At 35.6% G+C, this 16,158-nt stretch overlaps 1 protein-coding gene across 1 annotated transcript; it reads left to right on the forward strand.

Annotated features, from left to right (window-relative positions):
• The first annotated feature begins 913 nt into the window (after window positions 1–913).
• LOC113518620 (lysosomal acid glucosylceramidase-like) lies at window positions 914–13,417 on the forward strand. The gene is made up of 12 exons (XM_052896034.1): window positions 914–1,053; window positions 2,261–2,388; window positions 5,120–5,192; window positions 5,571–5,709; window positions 6,501–6,657; window positions 7,402–7,562; window positions 8,330–8,453; window positions 9,306–9,419; window positions 10,003–10,150; window positions 10,986–11,065; window positions 11,719–12,008; window positions 13,201–13,417. Exons 1-12 carry the CDS (start codon window positions 987–989, stop codon window positions 13,301–13,303), a joined length of 1,584 nt encoding a protein of 527 aa, XP_052751994.1. The 5' UTR covers window positions 914–986; the 3' UTR covers window positions 13,304–13,417.
• The last annotated feature ends 2,741 nt before the right edge of the window (window positions 13,418–16,158 follow it).

The raw sequence follows: 16,158 nt of genomic DNA on the forward strand, positions 1-16,158 counted from the left end.
GTTATGCAAGTTGTCAACGATTAAAAATTAACAGGCGGTATCGAGTCTCCTAATTTAAGGCAAGACTTTGTTTCTCTTGGTATCTTTTGCCGCCTATATAACGGATTCTGTTCTGAAGAACTCTTGAATATGATGTCTACAACCACTTTTCATTACTGCATCGCTCGTCATTGGCAGAGAATCCATCCTGACATCTTACAATCAGAATGGTCACGCACATTGCGGTTTCAGAGGAGCTTCCTCCCGCGAACGCCCAGGTTATAGAATAAACTTCCTGCTAAGGCTTTATTTAGAGACTACAGCATGGGGTTCTTCAAAAAGAGAGTGTTAAGGTTGTTTAAGGGTCGAAAATGCGCGTGTGATATCCTTGATCGTTCATAGATTATGGTAACCCCGTTACTATTAGACAGGCCGTATGCTTGTTTGTTACTAAGTAGTATAAAAAAATAACTGTATATCAAATTTCACTCAAATCCTGTCAATAGTTTTTGAGATGAGTTTTTTTAACTGACTTGTATCCATGAGATGAGTCATGAAACTGGTATGGTAATGATAGAGGGTTTTGGTAACTTATTTTCTCGTCCTACCCTGTAAAGAATTCAACGCGATAATAGATAATTTTGACTACTGTTCAGACTAATTTGCTAATAGGTAGTTTATACTATCTTTACTAATATTACAAATGTGAAAGAGAGTTTGTTTGTTACCTCATAGCGCCGTATCGGCTGAACCAATCACTATGGAAATAGATGCACGTACGATAAAAGATGGAGAAGAATATAAGCTACATTTTATCCTGGTTGGTGAACATATTCCGGTAATGCAGATGATGATGAATGTTCATTTAAATTTTGCTATAATTATCGTCCGAATGATAAGCTAACGAGTTGGGAACACACCGTGTAGGAAATGTCTGAGACAGTAAATGATCCCAGTCGTCGACTCGCCGCTATGCCGAGTGTTTGTGAACTTTACACTGGATCACAATGTCGTTATTCAATTACGTAGTTATATTTATACTGATATCGCTGTGGATAAACGGTATATACTCTGGTAAGAGAATGTTTTCATAGTTATATTTAACGTTTATTTATGCATGGTTTTTTAATAGATGAAGATGGCATAGTGCATTCGCTATTGCTGACGGTATACAATGAAGGGACACCGGTGAGGGATGAAATAATCTGGAGGGAGCCAGATCAGATAGCCCATCTGACGTATTTAGAAGTAATGAACTACAATTGTTTCTAGAATGGACTGCGGGCGGTCGACTTAATAGTGTCGGGGGGAAGGGATTGTTAATAATGGGGAGGTTAGTCCCCATTGCTATCAATATACCCTATCAGGTGGACCTCCACGCGGTCCCCTCTGGCAACTATCGTGACTAATTTAGCTTTGAATTCGTCGAATGGGCTAATTGACCTACTTTTTCATCCTTATAAATCTTCTTTCGTTGGTGTCCCGTGAGTGTATACCGATATCGCAGGCGGGGTAACAATTCCATTATCATCCATTACAAAAAAATTGGGGTATGTTGCCAGCGATGGAGACTAGCGTCCCTTTTACCAGCGATCTCTCCTCTTTCCTCCTCTTCAGCATTAAACACCAACTTACGGATATACCTAAATGTAGGAGTTTGCCCAAACTGTAGTTTTTTCACATATCTTTGTAACGCTGTGTGACATATTTCTAGTTCACGTGCTACTGGTTTTAATTTTTCGACCGTCTTTTATAACAGCATCAGCGGCTTTTTGAAGTAATTTCTGGGAGGTATTACCCCTTTTTGTCTTCCTTTTTTAGACTATTATCCTAAAAACAATATAAATAGAAATTAGAATTAAATGTGCTTAGTGACACAGTTCGAATTATTAATGAGAAGGTCCTGCTTAGGGTTAAGGAAAAGAGACAAATTATACGAAATATTGAGGACAGAAGGGGGAAAATGTTGGGACACTTGATACGACACGACGAACTTATGAACATTATAATAGAAGGTAAGATAAAAAGAAGGAGGGGAAGAGGGAGTCCGAGACGTAGTTACATCAGACAGATCAAGGAAGGAGTTGGTGTCGTGTCCTATCAAGAGGTGAAGAGACTCGCAGAAAATCGTAAGTGGCAGGAGCTCCATCGACAAGAGTGCAGCTATTAAATAGGATAGATAGATAGTGGCACAGTATATCCTGCGACTCGTGCATAATGATACCGCTGAGGTCTATTTATTATGTTGATAATGTAATTTCTTTTCACCTAAATTTTACAGAAAATCCATGCGCAGCCCGCCAGATAAAGGGACAGTCGATAGTGTGTGTATGCAATTCCACTTATTGCGATGAAATCGTAAGAAGTATACCTAGAGAAGGTACTTATATCGCGTATACATCATCTGAGGTAAGATTCTTCGACTTTAATTACTACTAAAGATTAATTGAGAGGAAATGCTGAACATTAAGTTCGTCTTATACATTTATTTATTTATTCTTTATTGTACACAAAAAATACAAACATACAATATATATGAAATAAAGATGTACAACAGGCGAGCTTAATTCTGTAAGAGTTCTCTTCCAGCAAACCCTGAGTGGAAAGGAGCATTAATTACCAGCGGGCAGTGTGCGTACAATAATAGGAGGAGACATTATAGATGTTTCTATTAAGAAATAATAAATACGTTAACATACGAGTATATATAAAGTGACTCATATAATTAAAATCAAAATACATACATATCTGTATACAATAATACATATACACATATACATAAACATAAAATATCTCTTTACATACATTCATATTTGTTTACTATAAAATATATACAAAAAAATTAAGTTTTTTGGTAATCTTACTTTTTCGATAATTTTGATAGTTTTTTATGCAATTTAAATGTAATAGCAAATAAGATGATAACCCATCTTGAATTCAAGATAGAAGAAGAAGACGAAGAAACAAAAAGACTATTTATATCTGTATAAACAGATGTTGGGTGGAATGGATACAATGGAGCGCTTTACATTTGATAAGCGCCAAAAGCATTAGAGTACAGTTGTTTGACGTGCAATAAAAAAAGAAACTCAAAATAATAACTACCCTTAAGTGCGTGGAAGATATTTAAGAAAAAATAATATAAGGGGTTTTTAACAAGACCAATAGGGTCGGCAACGCGCGTGTAATATCTCTGGTATTGGGGGGAAAGGGATTGTTAACAATGGAGTTTGACATTTCCATTGCTAACAATATGCCCTATTAGGTCGACCTTCACGTGGTTCCCCCTGGAAACCATCGTGAACAATTCTTGTTGAGTTCGTCACGATGGGCTAACTGACCTACTTTATCCTCACCTATCATCCTTCACTGGTGTCCCGCCGGTGTACGTAGGTCACACTATAAGTTTTGCGTAACTTAAAAAAACAACATGTTATAACCAAAATATTATGTTTATTGCTTTTCAAAATACTCTTCTTTACATTTTAAACATTTTTTCATGCGATCGAACCATTTTTTAAAACAGGAGGACCACAGATCTGAAGGCATGTTTTCTACGTGCTGATTGAACACTATCACTGCTTCTTCGGAGTTGGTAAAAGTGAAACCTCTCATCAAATCTTTAATTTTGGGGAAAAAACAGAAATCACAGGGTGCTAGGTCGGAGCTATATGCAGGATGGGTGACGAGTTGTACTTTTTCGGAAGCTAAAAATGACTTTGTTTTGTTGGCCGTGTGTGAAGAAACATTGTCATGATGTAGGAGGATGCGGCTTTTTGGTCGTTTTTCGCTTACCTTTTCTAATACACTGGGTAAACAAATAATAGAATACCACTCGGCATTAACACTCTTTTGATCTTCAAGTGGAATTGTACAGATGGGACCCGTAGCTGAGAAAAAAAACGCGATAATTTTTTTACCAATGTTTCTCGCCTGCTTGACTTTTGTTGGCCTGTTCTCATTTTCAAACACCCATACACAAGACTGCTGTTTTTTTTCGGGTTCAAAATAGTAAATCCACGTTTCGTCTCTTGTGACAATGTCATAAACAGCATTAGAATGTCCGTGGTCGTACTTTAATAGCATCTGTAAGCACCATTCCACTCGAGCCCGCTTCTGCTCCGCTGTCAGTTCATGAGGGATCCAAAGACAACAAAGTTTCCGAACTCTCAATTCTTCGTGTAAAATTTTCTGAATTTGACTCATACCAATCCCCAATAGTTCTCGAATTGCCTCATAGATAATCTGCGGGTTTTCTTCAATTAGCCGCTTAACAGTAGCCACATTATTTTCGTTGACGGCAGTTGAAGGCCGCCCTTCACGAAATTCGTCATGTAAAGAAACTCGACCTCTCTCAAATTCAGCATACCATCTCCTCACGGTGCTCAAACAAAGTGCTTCTCTCTCAAAAGCATTTTGAAGACGAGCAGCACAGTCTTGCAGAGAGAGAGAGAACTTTTAAAATCATAAAAAATCATCTCTCTAAAATCTTTTCGACTTAATTCCATTTTCGTTGCGTACGTAGAACTTTGATGTGTGATAAAAAACAATTGACAAATGATTTCCCGCCAATTGTTGTTTTTTATTACTAAGAAGGTTGCAACGTTTCAAAAAATATAGCATTCAAAATTCAAATAGTTCCAATTAGCTAGAAGTGCAAAACTTTTAGTGTGCCCCATGTATACCAGTAGCGCGGGTGGGGTACCACTCCATTATCACACATAAAAAAAATACCTCTGGTATTGCAGATGTTCATAGGCTACGGTAACCACTTACCATCAGGTGGGACGTATGCTTGTTTGCCACCTCAGTGGTATAAAAAAAGACCAATAGTGACAAAAAAATTTAGTGATGTCTGTCTGTCTATATATTTGTTCCACGCTAAAACTACTGCACTAAATTGGATACGGTTTTCACAGTAGTGTTTCTGAGGGTCTAACTTAGAATCTGGTATATCTAGAAAATTGATTTTTTTTATTGAGTTTCCTACTTCTGAAATCAACGCATAAGAAGAAGCAGGAAAAAGCTAGTATTAAATTTGACGGTAATATTATAATATATAGTCACTTTTGTATATGTCAACACTAAATTTTTTTTTTATTTTATATACAGAAATCTTTACCGTACGTACTTATTTCAGGCTGGTGCTAGATTCAGGAAAACAACTGGATTATTAGGGCCTAATGAAGATAGCTTATTAAGCCACAATGAAAGTAAGTATAATATAAATAAACATTATTGTTAAATGCATAGTTAAATGCATATGCAGTTATGACAGGTGAGTATAAAGTCGGGTGAGTAGTACATCCTGCTTATTCGCCATAAATATCTCAATGCATCCTCTATTGCAGTAATCTATGACATTAATGGAACTATTAATTAGTAGGAATAAGTGTTCACCCATTACTAATAATTCTTTTCTATTAATAAATGGTTTGTTTTGAGTTTTTCTCCTCATGCATTTTAAAGTAATGGCACTTGAGAATCGATCTATTGTATATCCACTGTACTTTTACAGAGATATGATGCGGTGACGATCAATCGTCACATGATGATGATGATTAAATAATTGTATTTATATTTTCTTCCAGGCGTAAGGATAACCACATTAACAGTGAATACTGGGAAGGTTTTTCAACGAATAGAAGGTTTTGGCGGTGCGGTCACTGACGCTGCTGCGATCAATTGGAAAAACTTGACCGATCCTCGGCTGAGACAGAACCTCATTAAGTATTATTTAGTTTGTGAAAATTATATTTATTTAGATAATTTAATTACAATTAGATTTGAATCGAGACGACATCATAATCTTGAAAAAAGGGTATATTCCTCCGGTGGTGCGGATGCTCACGGGCAACGATAATAACTTACCATCATATATATATATATATATATATATATATATATATATATTAAGTGGTACGCGTGAAATATTGTTGTAAAAGTAAGAATGAGTATACATCGGTGGTATTCGCTGACGAGGCGTTAGTAAAGGAGCATTTTTATGCTTACATACTCGTATTCTCTCTTCCACTGTTACCTCAGTTGATGCAATAAGAATGAACTCCGATGGTTTCCAATGAAGGATAATCTGACCTGAAAGCAATAACCGTCGCTTTAGAAGGAGAAGGGATTGTTAGTAACGGGAATTAGCAAATCCAGTGTCTTATTCGCGCTTATTCAAACTAATGTGATTGATTTATTGTTGAATTCGTTGCAATGGGTTAATTAAGCTGTTTCATCCTCACTGGTGCTCCGCTACTGTATATCATAAGCACAGGCGGGATTAGCATTCCATTATCATCCTTTTAAAAACCATCGCCTATAGATAAGAACCATGGACATAACAGAATGTACTGTGCCATCCATGGTTCTCCTCATATGTTGCTATTCCTGTGTATTATGGTGTATTTATCGCCTTTATAATGCTATATAATAATCACTGTATATAATTTCACTGTAGTTATGAATATTTATGTATGTATATTTATTTATGTATATATGTAATATTTATGTTACAGATCGTATTTCGGCACTTCTGGTATTGAGTACAACATGGTGAGGGTGCCTATAGGTGGTTGTGACTTTTCCACACATCCATACGCTTATAATGACGTTCCCGAGTATGACGCGAACCTCACGCATTTCAATTTAACTAGTGAAGATTATGAATACAAGGTAAGGTAGTATTCTTGAATCTGATAAAGTTCAATTTATAAATTATAGGAATATTTATATATAAACGGGCGCGTATTGCAGGCGTTCATAGGTTATGGTAACCGTTTACCATTAGGTGGGCCGTATGCTTGTTGGCACCTCAGTAGCATAAAAAATATAGTAATTGTCACACAATTACACTAACAGCTCCTAAGGCTGGGATGCCCTATATTATGTAAAATCATGCAATGAATATCTGTGGACACAATCCAGAACATCCAGACCTGTGTTAATTACAAAAAAAAAAAAATTTTAAATTGGCCTGACCGAGACTCGAATCTAGGATCACGTTACGCAAAACAATGTGCCTACTGTGTTACGGAAACCGTAAAAATATGTTTTTTTGTGCAACTTAGAATGGCAAACAAGCTGACGGCCCACTTGATGGAAAGTAATAACCGTTGCCTATAGACATGAGCAGTACCATGAACATAACAGAGTATACTTTTTCGCCCATGATATCCCCCATGCGTTGCGTTTCTGAGGACTCAGGTATCATTATTCCTCTGTACTCAGTAAATTCACTACCATATCTCACCCTTTAAACCAAAACACAGAGCTGCAAACACAACTGCTTCAAGGTAGAAACACGAATGGGACAGAGGTGCCCAAGTAGGGAGACTTTGTACAAATGACTTTTGTACAAAGTCTCCCTAAATGTGTATTGACTTAGTACACATATATTAAAGATAGATTTTCATTTAGATTCCGATGCTGAAAGCTATAAAACAAGAATCACGTGCTCCTATCTACGTTTTAGGGACCACATGGTCCCCACCGGGATGGATGAAGACGAATCATGCACTAGTAGGACCAAGTCACCTGCTACCACAATATTATCAAACATATGCTGATTATCATTTGAAGTGAGTTTCACACCAGTACAAACCACATTTATTTTTAAATATAAGATTGTAAATCATGGATGCTGAGAGGGAAAGGATGTTTAGTCTCCATTGTTATTAGTACATTTTTTCAGATCGACCTTAAAAGCAGTTCCTCTGGAAACCATTTATTTATTTATTTATACTTTTACATACTTTAAAATATGTCTACAGGACGGACTTAATACCTAATGGCATTCTCTACCAGTCAACCGTTACGCTTAACAGAGAAAGTAAATGACGGTGCATTGGTTAATAACATTTTTAACCATCATAGTTAATTTTTACTTTATGCTAGTATATGGTATTTCACTTAAATTTTCTAATAGTATATTTTTATGTTTGTGGTGCAATAAAGAGTTAAATAATTAAATATTAACGTAGATGACATTTAATTATTATTTTATGAAAAAGAAAACTGTGGATGTTTGCAATGTAAAAAAAATTATGGACATTTACGTAAAAAATGTTTCCAACTTTGGAAGGAATGTTTCCAACATAAAGACCATTTCTTATTGTATGAAGATCATATTAATAATTTCACTACCTATCTAATCCTTTGAATTAAACCACCGCATGCAAGCAAACTGCTTTTATCTGCCATTTATACTTATAAATTAAATAAAAAAAAAATTAATACAAATTCAATATAATTTACTTATCTTATTTTTTTTTAGAAATTGTGATTTACATGAACATTATTTAATAGTTTTATTTGATGTATATTCTTAAAATTATGTAATTTTTAGGTTCGTACAAAAGTACACAGAAGCTGGCATTCCTATTTGGGGGATCACTACTACAAACGAGCCGGTCAATGGCGACTTTCTTATTGTAAAATTCAATTCTCTCGGTTGGACCGCGAAGAATATGGTAACATTTTAAAAGTTCAGATGAATCAATAGAATGAAAGCTGAAATGAATGAAAGAAAGAACGCAAGCATGCATGAAAAGAAAAAAATAACCATGGTAACCTATTTGGGCATTTTATGATCTTTCAACCCATGTTTCTATAAGAAGAATGTTCACATCCACTGGTAAACACTTCCATAAAAAGATGTTGATTATTTAGATTTCAACTTGTCTATTATTATTATTATTTCAGCCGTTAGCTGTCCACTGCTGGACGTACGCTTTCCCCATAAAGGGAGTTTTGCCAGTAGTTGCCACGCTTGCAGACGGTTTAGCAACCGCAGTTAGGCTTTTAGAGATGTTTTAAGAGGGGCGCTGCTGCCCATCCCTCGCCCTTCTTTAGTCGCTTTTACGACACCCACGGGAAAGGGAAGGGTAGCCTATTCTATACCGGAGCACACACGGCGAATTTTACCTTTTATTAAACATAAAATATTTTAAAACATGAAAGTTCTTTCTAATAACGACATTATTGTATTAGCCATCAACTATCTACTATTGAACATAGCCTCCTCCATAAAGGAGTTTGCCTGTAGTTGCCACGCTTAGCAGACATGTTGGCAACAGCAGTTTGGCTTTTGATGATGTTTTAAGAGGGATGCTGCTGCCCATCCCTCCATTATAAGCTCCCTTAGTGGCCTCTTACGACACCTATGGGAAAGGAATGGGTGGCCTATTCTATGCCGGGACCTACATGGCTAAATTTATTACGACTTATTACGTCACAGTATAAATTATATAATTGTAAATACATCTAGAGTAACAAATTGTGTTGAACCTTAGTCGATATAATAATTGTGTATTCTCTTTTAGGGCAAATGGATAGCAGAGTATTTGGGACCAACTATTCAAAATTCTACATTCAGAGGTCTGAAAATATTGGCAGTAGACGATCAAAGGATAACTATACCATATTTTTACAGTTTGGTAATATTTAACGTCTTTTAGATTTATGATCTCAAATATGTTGCAGGGAGTAAGTTGATACTGACATAGATATTGGTATCCACTTATTTTCTGTCACTTGGAACCGTTCCTTAGTACAGCTTATGATGTAAGTTATATTGACCAACACATAAAGCATTAAACAGTTAAATAATGGACTACGGAGCGTCGTAAATAATGTCATAAATATAGTACAATATAAAAGGCACACCATCATGAATGATTTCCCGTTATCATTGGTCTTTATTTTGATAAAAGCGCTCTCTCTGGAATAGTATAGTAGAATACTGATTCTTTTAAATCAATTTTTTTATACGACTTAGAATGACATACAAGCTGACGGCTCACCTGATGAAAGTGGTAACCGTCGCCTATTATTATTAGTAGATGTTATATGACCTTCCGTATTAGTTGTCAATCTCCGACCATTATTCAGTCTACGCACATATAGTGATACGTGTTTCAACTTGAAAACGAGCCATCATCGTCGTATGGTCTTTTGCAAAATAATACCTAAATCACTAAAATATTATTTTATTTGACAAGTAATATTATTTTGTTTCAGATGATAAAAGAACACCCACAAGCCTTGCAGTACATAGATGGTATCGCAGTACACTTTTACTATGACATGCTATCTCCTCCGGAATTGTTTTCATTGATTGCAAAACATTATCCAGACAAATTTATTATATCTTCCGAAGCATGTGTAGGTATGTAGTATTTAGAAAAAGAAATAATTAAAAAATTGCTTTTATTAATTACAATACCAGTTTCGGCATAGGATAGGCCACCCCTTCCTTTCTTGTGGGTGTAGTAAGAGGCGACTAAAGGAACTTAATGGTAGAGGGATCGGCAGCAACGTCCCTCTCAAAATGTTTCTAAAAGCCTAACTGCGATCGCCAACCCGTCTGCCAAACATACCAACTACTGGCAAAACTACCCATATTATGAAGATAATGTAAATAATAACATGATTGACGTCATAATATTACGTCCTCACCGTCAGATGCCTATTAAATTCAGGAGATATAATATTTCTATAGAGATAATTAAAAGAGAAAAATATAATAAATTTAAGAAGTGTAAAATAAGGAAATCTTGAAACAAAACTCCAAACAAATTCAGATGTCACGGCTAATATTCTGTTTTTATGAGAAATGATTCGGGCTTCTGTAGCCCGGATCATTGATAGTGCTCTGAGCACTACAGAGTGAGAAGTCTTTTCAATCCAAGTACCAGATAAATGAAAATGGTCGTGACTCATAGTGTGATGTTGTAGCGTTGTATAATAAACAGGGAACCGAAAGGACCTGTCCGATCATCGAAATTGCAACAAAACACAATCAGAATAAACTATATAAAGAGACCAGGTTTTTTCAGATCCGAAGTTCCTTTAGACCCGAAGTTTTTTCAAATATTAAGTTTCAAATTATGTTTTTTCGAAAATAACATGTACGTTTGAAGTTTATTATCGTATATTAATAATGCGGTAAATATCCTAGGAAAGCACTAAAATTATTTAATAATTCGTAAATTCCTTTACAGGTAACTATCCGTGGGACATCCAGAAAGTGATATTAGGATCTTGGCAAAGAGCTTATACTTACATCCATGATATCTTTCAAGTAAGACCAATATATTATATTATATATATTATATTAACAAAATGGGAGTCGGAAATCGATAACTAATATGAAAGATTGTGAAATTTCTGTGTAGTAATAGTGGTGGTCAATCTTCGGGTGTTAGCAGTCACACATATACGGATAGTAGCGGAATTAAATAAAACATTTCTAATCAAACAACCAAATTATTCTGTGTTAATCACACCAACAATTATCTGATTAATATCTTAAAAAAAGATAAGGTGTCATAAGTCCAACAGATCCATCATAAAAGACAGACATGCCGTTAGTAAGATATTATATAAAGTACCCTATATATTAAGTTGAGATATAATTAATCCGTGTACAAAATTTTATTTAAATATGTGCAGTAATTTTTGCATTAAAGAGTAACAAACAACCATCCACACACCACACATTTTCACGTTTGTGATAACAGTTCACGGACGCAGAGGCTATGAAATGAGCTGTTGAGATTTTTCCAAGATACTACAATATGGGATTCTTTAAAAAGGTATAAAGAGGTTTCTTTAACGTCGGCAACATGCGTGTAATACCCCTAGTATTGCGGACGTTCATATGCTACGGTAATCTTGTTTACCACTTTAGTGATATAAAAAAATAGTACGATTTCAACATAATATTTTTTCCAGGATCTCAATTACAACTTAGTTAGCTGGTTGGATTGGAATTTGTGCTTAAACAAGGAAGGTGGACCGAATTGGGCTGGCAACATGGTCGACTCTCCTATCATAGTAGACACGGAGAACGGAGAATTTCTGAAGCAGCCAATGTTCTACGCGATGGGCCATTTCTCGAAGTTTGTACCGAGAGGGTCGAGAAGAGTCGAGGTTATGGAATCGAAACCGTTTTATTATCGGTCGCTACTTCATGTAGCGTTTCTTACTCCAAATAATACTGTGACTACTATTGTTTATAACAAGTAAGTTGGCTTTAAAAAATTTTCACCATCTTGAACAAATGCGCGTTACCAAAATAGTTCTATACTACTAGATATGCAGAAGCATTAAGTTGCTAAACGAACCATAGCTCTTAATTTCCTTCAAGCTTTATGGTTTCTTTATGGTATGACCAGTGTGGAATACTTACTTTACTATACCTGTGTATACGCTGACGTTGCACCAGTAAGTAGTAATAGATGTACATGAAGGTAAGACAGTTTTTTTAAGAAACTTAAAATGGCAAAGAAGCTAACAGACCAACCTGATGCAAAATGGTAACCGTCGTCTATAGACATGAACAGTATCATGAACTGTATCGCTTATGATACTTTTCCTAAAGGTTAAGGTGTTACGATTAAGTCAGTTGGCCCAATGTGACGAATTTACTAGGAAATAACCACGATACTTTTCAGGGAAGACTGTGTGTAGATTGATCAAAGAGTCTATATTGTTAGCAGTGAGAATTAACATTTACTGACAATCTTTTCTTTCAATTAGGGATTATAGTCGTAAGCATATATAATGATACCTGCTGCTGATTTTCACTACCGTACAGCTACAAACTTTTTTTTTTATACAATTTAGAATGGCAAGCAAGCTGACGGTCCACCTGAAGGAAAGCGGTAACCGTCGCCTATAGACATGAGCAGTACCATGGACATAACAGAGACACAACTGAACACAGACATAACTGTTTCGCCCATGATACCCCCCATGCGTTGCCATTCCTGAGGACTCAGGTGTTATTTCTCTGTACCCAGTAAATTCACGCTATATCCCACCCTTCAAACCGAAACACAGCCATGCAAACACAACTGCTTCACGGTTGAAACACGAATAGGACAGAGGTACCCAAGCAATCGACTTTTGTACAAAGTCTCCCTCTGGTAAACTAAAGTTCCATCCCAACCATCTGGTTAAGTAGTGGTCTTCCACCATACGTTTTTCAAGATACTTTTTTCCACACACAATCACACTTTGGAATTAACTTCAAGCAACAGAATTTGCAAACCGATACGATATCGTAACATTCAAGAAAAGGCATATTCCTTTTTTAAAGGCCGGCAGCACATCTGCGTTGATGTTGTGGGTGCTAATGGGCGGCAGTAGTCACTTACCATCAGATGAGCCGCATGTTTGTTTGCTCTCTGTTATATTTATTTTTTGTTTCAGAGACTGCTTCAATAGAACAGTTAAAGTGAAGGTGGGCAACTATCAAGAGGTACTACTGAGTTTGGAAGCAAAATCTATTACTACGATAGAGATTCCTGTTTGATAATTTTAATACATAACTTACTCGTATATAGAATTGGATGATTCAGTTGCGTAAATATATATGACCACTTAGTTCCTTATAGATTAAGATTATTATTAAAGTTTTTCTTTTTTATTGCTTTTATTATTAAAATCCGTAAGAATCTCTGTATTCTTTATTTGTCAAAATAAAATTCGGCTGCTGACTTCTGTAGGTATATCGCTTTTTGACGAAATTTTATAACGGCTGACTGAGAGCTATCACCCCAGGTGTATTGTATTACATTTTCGCTCATATTTTTGTAAAGCAAGTTTCATTAAAAAGCCATATAGCTTTAACCTTTGTCTAACTTCCAAGCTGTGATGTCTTAGGCTATAAGAAATTGGGCAAGCTTCAAGTGTGCTTGTTTCGGAAATTATGAAGGAACTAGCTGACTCGGTAAATATCACCTATGCGCCATCTATGAAATGTATTCAAAGTGGCAATTCTCATACAAAATACGATGCCTCCTATTTCCCTATTGTCCTCTCTCTCTGCCCTTTATTTCTTTTTTTTTTCATCCCCTAACAGTGTGTAGAGGCATTTGGACAAACACTATATAGCTTTTTTTAATATATCGAAACCTGTAAATATAAAAACTTGATAAAACATACTTATTAAATAAGAACATCGTTAAGATTAAGCAATTTTTTTGTAAAATTTTAATGGTAATATTCAAAATATATAAGTAGAAGGTAAAGGAATGGTAACCCCATCGGCGTGGGGGGAAAGGGATGGTTAGTTATGAGGTCTAATAGCCCCGTTGTTAGCAATTGACCCTATCAGGTCGACCTCCACGCAGTTCCCCCTGGAAACCATCATGGTTAATTCTTTACGAATTCATCATGATGGGCCAACTGACCTGCATTCAATCTCACCTATCATATCCACTGGTGCCCCGTCGGTGTATACCGATAGTGCGGGTGGGGTTACTATTTCATTTACATCTATTAAAAAAAAACCCCATCGGTGTTAACAGTATACACAGGCGGGGCACCAGAGAGGGATGACAGGTGAGAATGAAAAGGCAGATCAGTTAGCCTATCATGATGAATACTCCAGATGTATTCATTACGTTCAGCACGTTGGTTACCAGGGGGGTACGTGAAGGTAGACCTGAGAGGGTATATTGCTAGCAATGGGAGTATTAATCCCCATTACTAACAATTCCTTCCTATCTAGATATTTTGATTACCTGATTATTCTTTTATTTGCATAAAGGCATATTTAGCTCTAATATTTAGATCAAGAACAATTACCAGAGGGAGACTTTGTACAAAAGTCGTTTGCTTGGGCACCTCTGTCCCATTCGTGATTCTACCGTGAAGCAGTTTTGTGCATGGCTGTGTTTCGGTTTGATGGGTGGGTTTGGAATTTACAGGGTACAGAGGAATAATACCTGAATCCTCAGGAATGGCAACGCATAGGAGGTATCATAGTCAAAACAGTATACTCTATTATGTCCATGGTACTGTTCATGTCTATAGGCGACGGTTACCACTTTCCATCAGATGGGCCCTCAGCTTGTTTACCATTCTCAGTTGCATAAAAGAAAACAATGCCCTAATACGGAAGATATGGGACCACTGAATAGCAGTTTCACGTTCAATGATGTTAAAATAAGCACAAGCATAGATGACAATTGAGCGTTAATACTTTATCTATTTAATTTGGTTAAGTTAAATTAAGTTTTCACTTTGGTTAATTGATTAGAATTATTTTGTTTGATTTCACTAACATTTGTATGCGTGCAACTAGCGTGTAATTCACAAAAAGATATACAATTCTACTGTGTAATAAACGAATTTTCTCGTGTTAGTTATATACCATATAACTGTTATCTATTCTATTTATACTTCTATACTATTATTATAAAGTGGTAAATTTAGATATTCGAAGTAATTCCCAATACTACCGATTTTGGAAATTCTTTCACTGTTAGAAAGGTATATTGTCCCTGAGTGCTATATATATATATATATATATATATATATATATATATATATATATATATATATATATATATATATATATATATACACCAAAATATATAATATATTATATATTTGCAACAATGCTATTAGAAACGAGACTGAGTCAATTGGGTAAAAGTTAATTGAAAATATTAATGAAAATATTAAATTATTTTATTTACCGATTAAATTTTATTCCTTTTGTGGTAAAATTTGGAACACACTTAGCCCAGATATCTAAGAAATTTGAATCCGATCGTTGGCGTATTTAAGACTAGCCCTTTACAAAAGGTGTATATGTACTCTCAGACATACATCCTACGATGGGCGCCAGATAGTTCTGGGGTGGGTACGGACAACCCTCCCCTCCCTATCAATTATTTTGATTAAAAACTAAACTACTGAACTGACATACTGTACGGAATAATCTGTATGTATATCCCACAAAAAAAAAAAACAAAAAAAAATCCAAATCGGTTTGCAACTAATGGAGTTATGAGGTAACAAACATAACGAAAATACAATCGAATAGAAAACCTACTTTTTGGCCGAAAATGCAGAATTAGGTAAAGAAAAAGTATATATTTATACCCTTAGTAAAATATTTAACTAGTTAAGAAAAACATTTCTTAATTTAGCGACGCAGTATCAAAGCTAATAATAGCGCGCACATATATTTCTATGTGGTTCTATCTAATTGCCAATCTATTTTTATTTAAACATTTCTGTACTATTTAAATAGTACGTAGTGAAATAAATTACTTATATTTTCTTAATATATATTATTTTGTTTTTTTTTCCTGATAGGTGAAAACGGTATGGTAACCCCGCCCGCGCTAACGGGATACGCTGGCGGAGCACCAG

This window comes from Galleria mellonella, unplaced genomic scaffold (assembly GCF_026898425.1).
Source record: "Galleria mellonella isolate WM207_F2 unplaced genomic scaffold, CSIRO_AGI_GalMel_v1 utg312, whole genome shotgun sequence".
Lineage (NCBI taxonomy): Eukaryota > Metazoa > Arthropoda > Insecta > Lepidoptera > Pyralidae > Galleria > Galleria mellonella.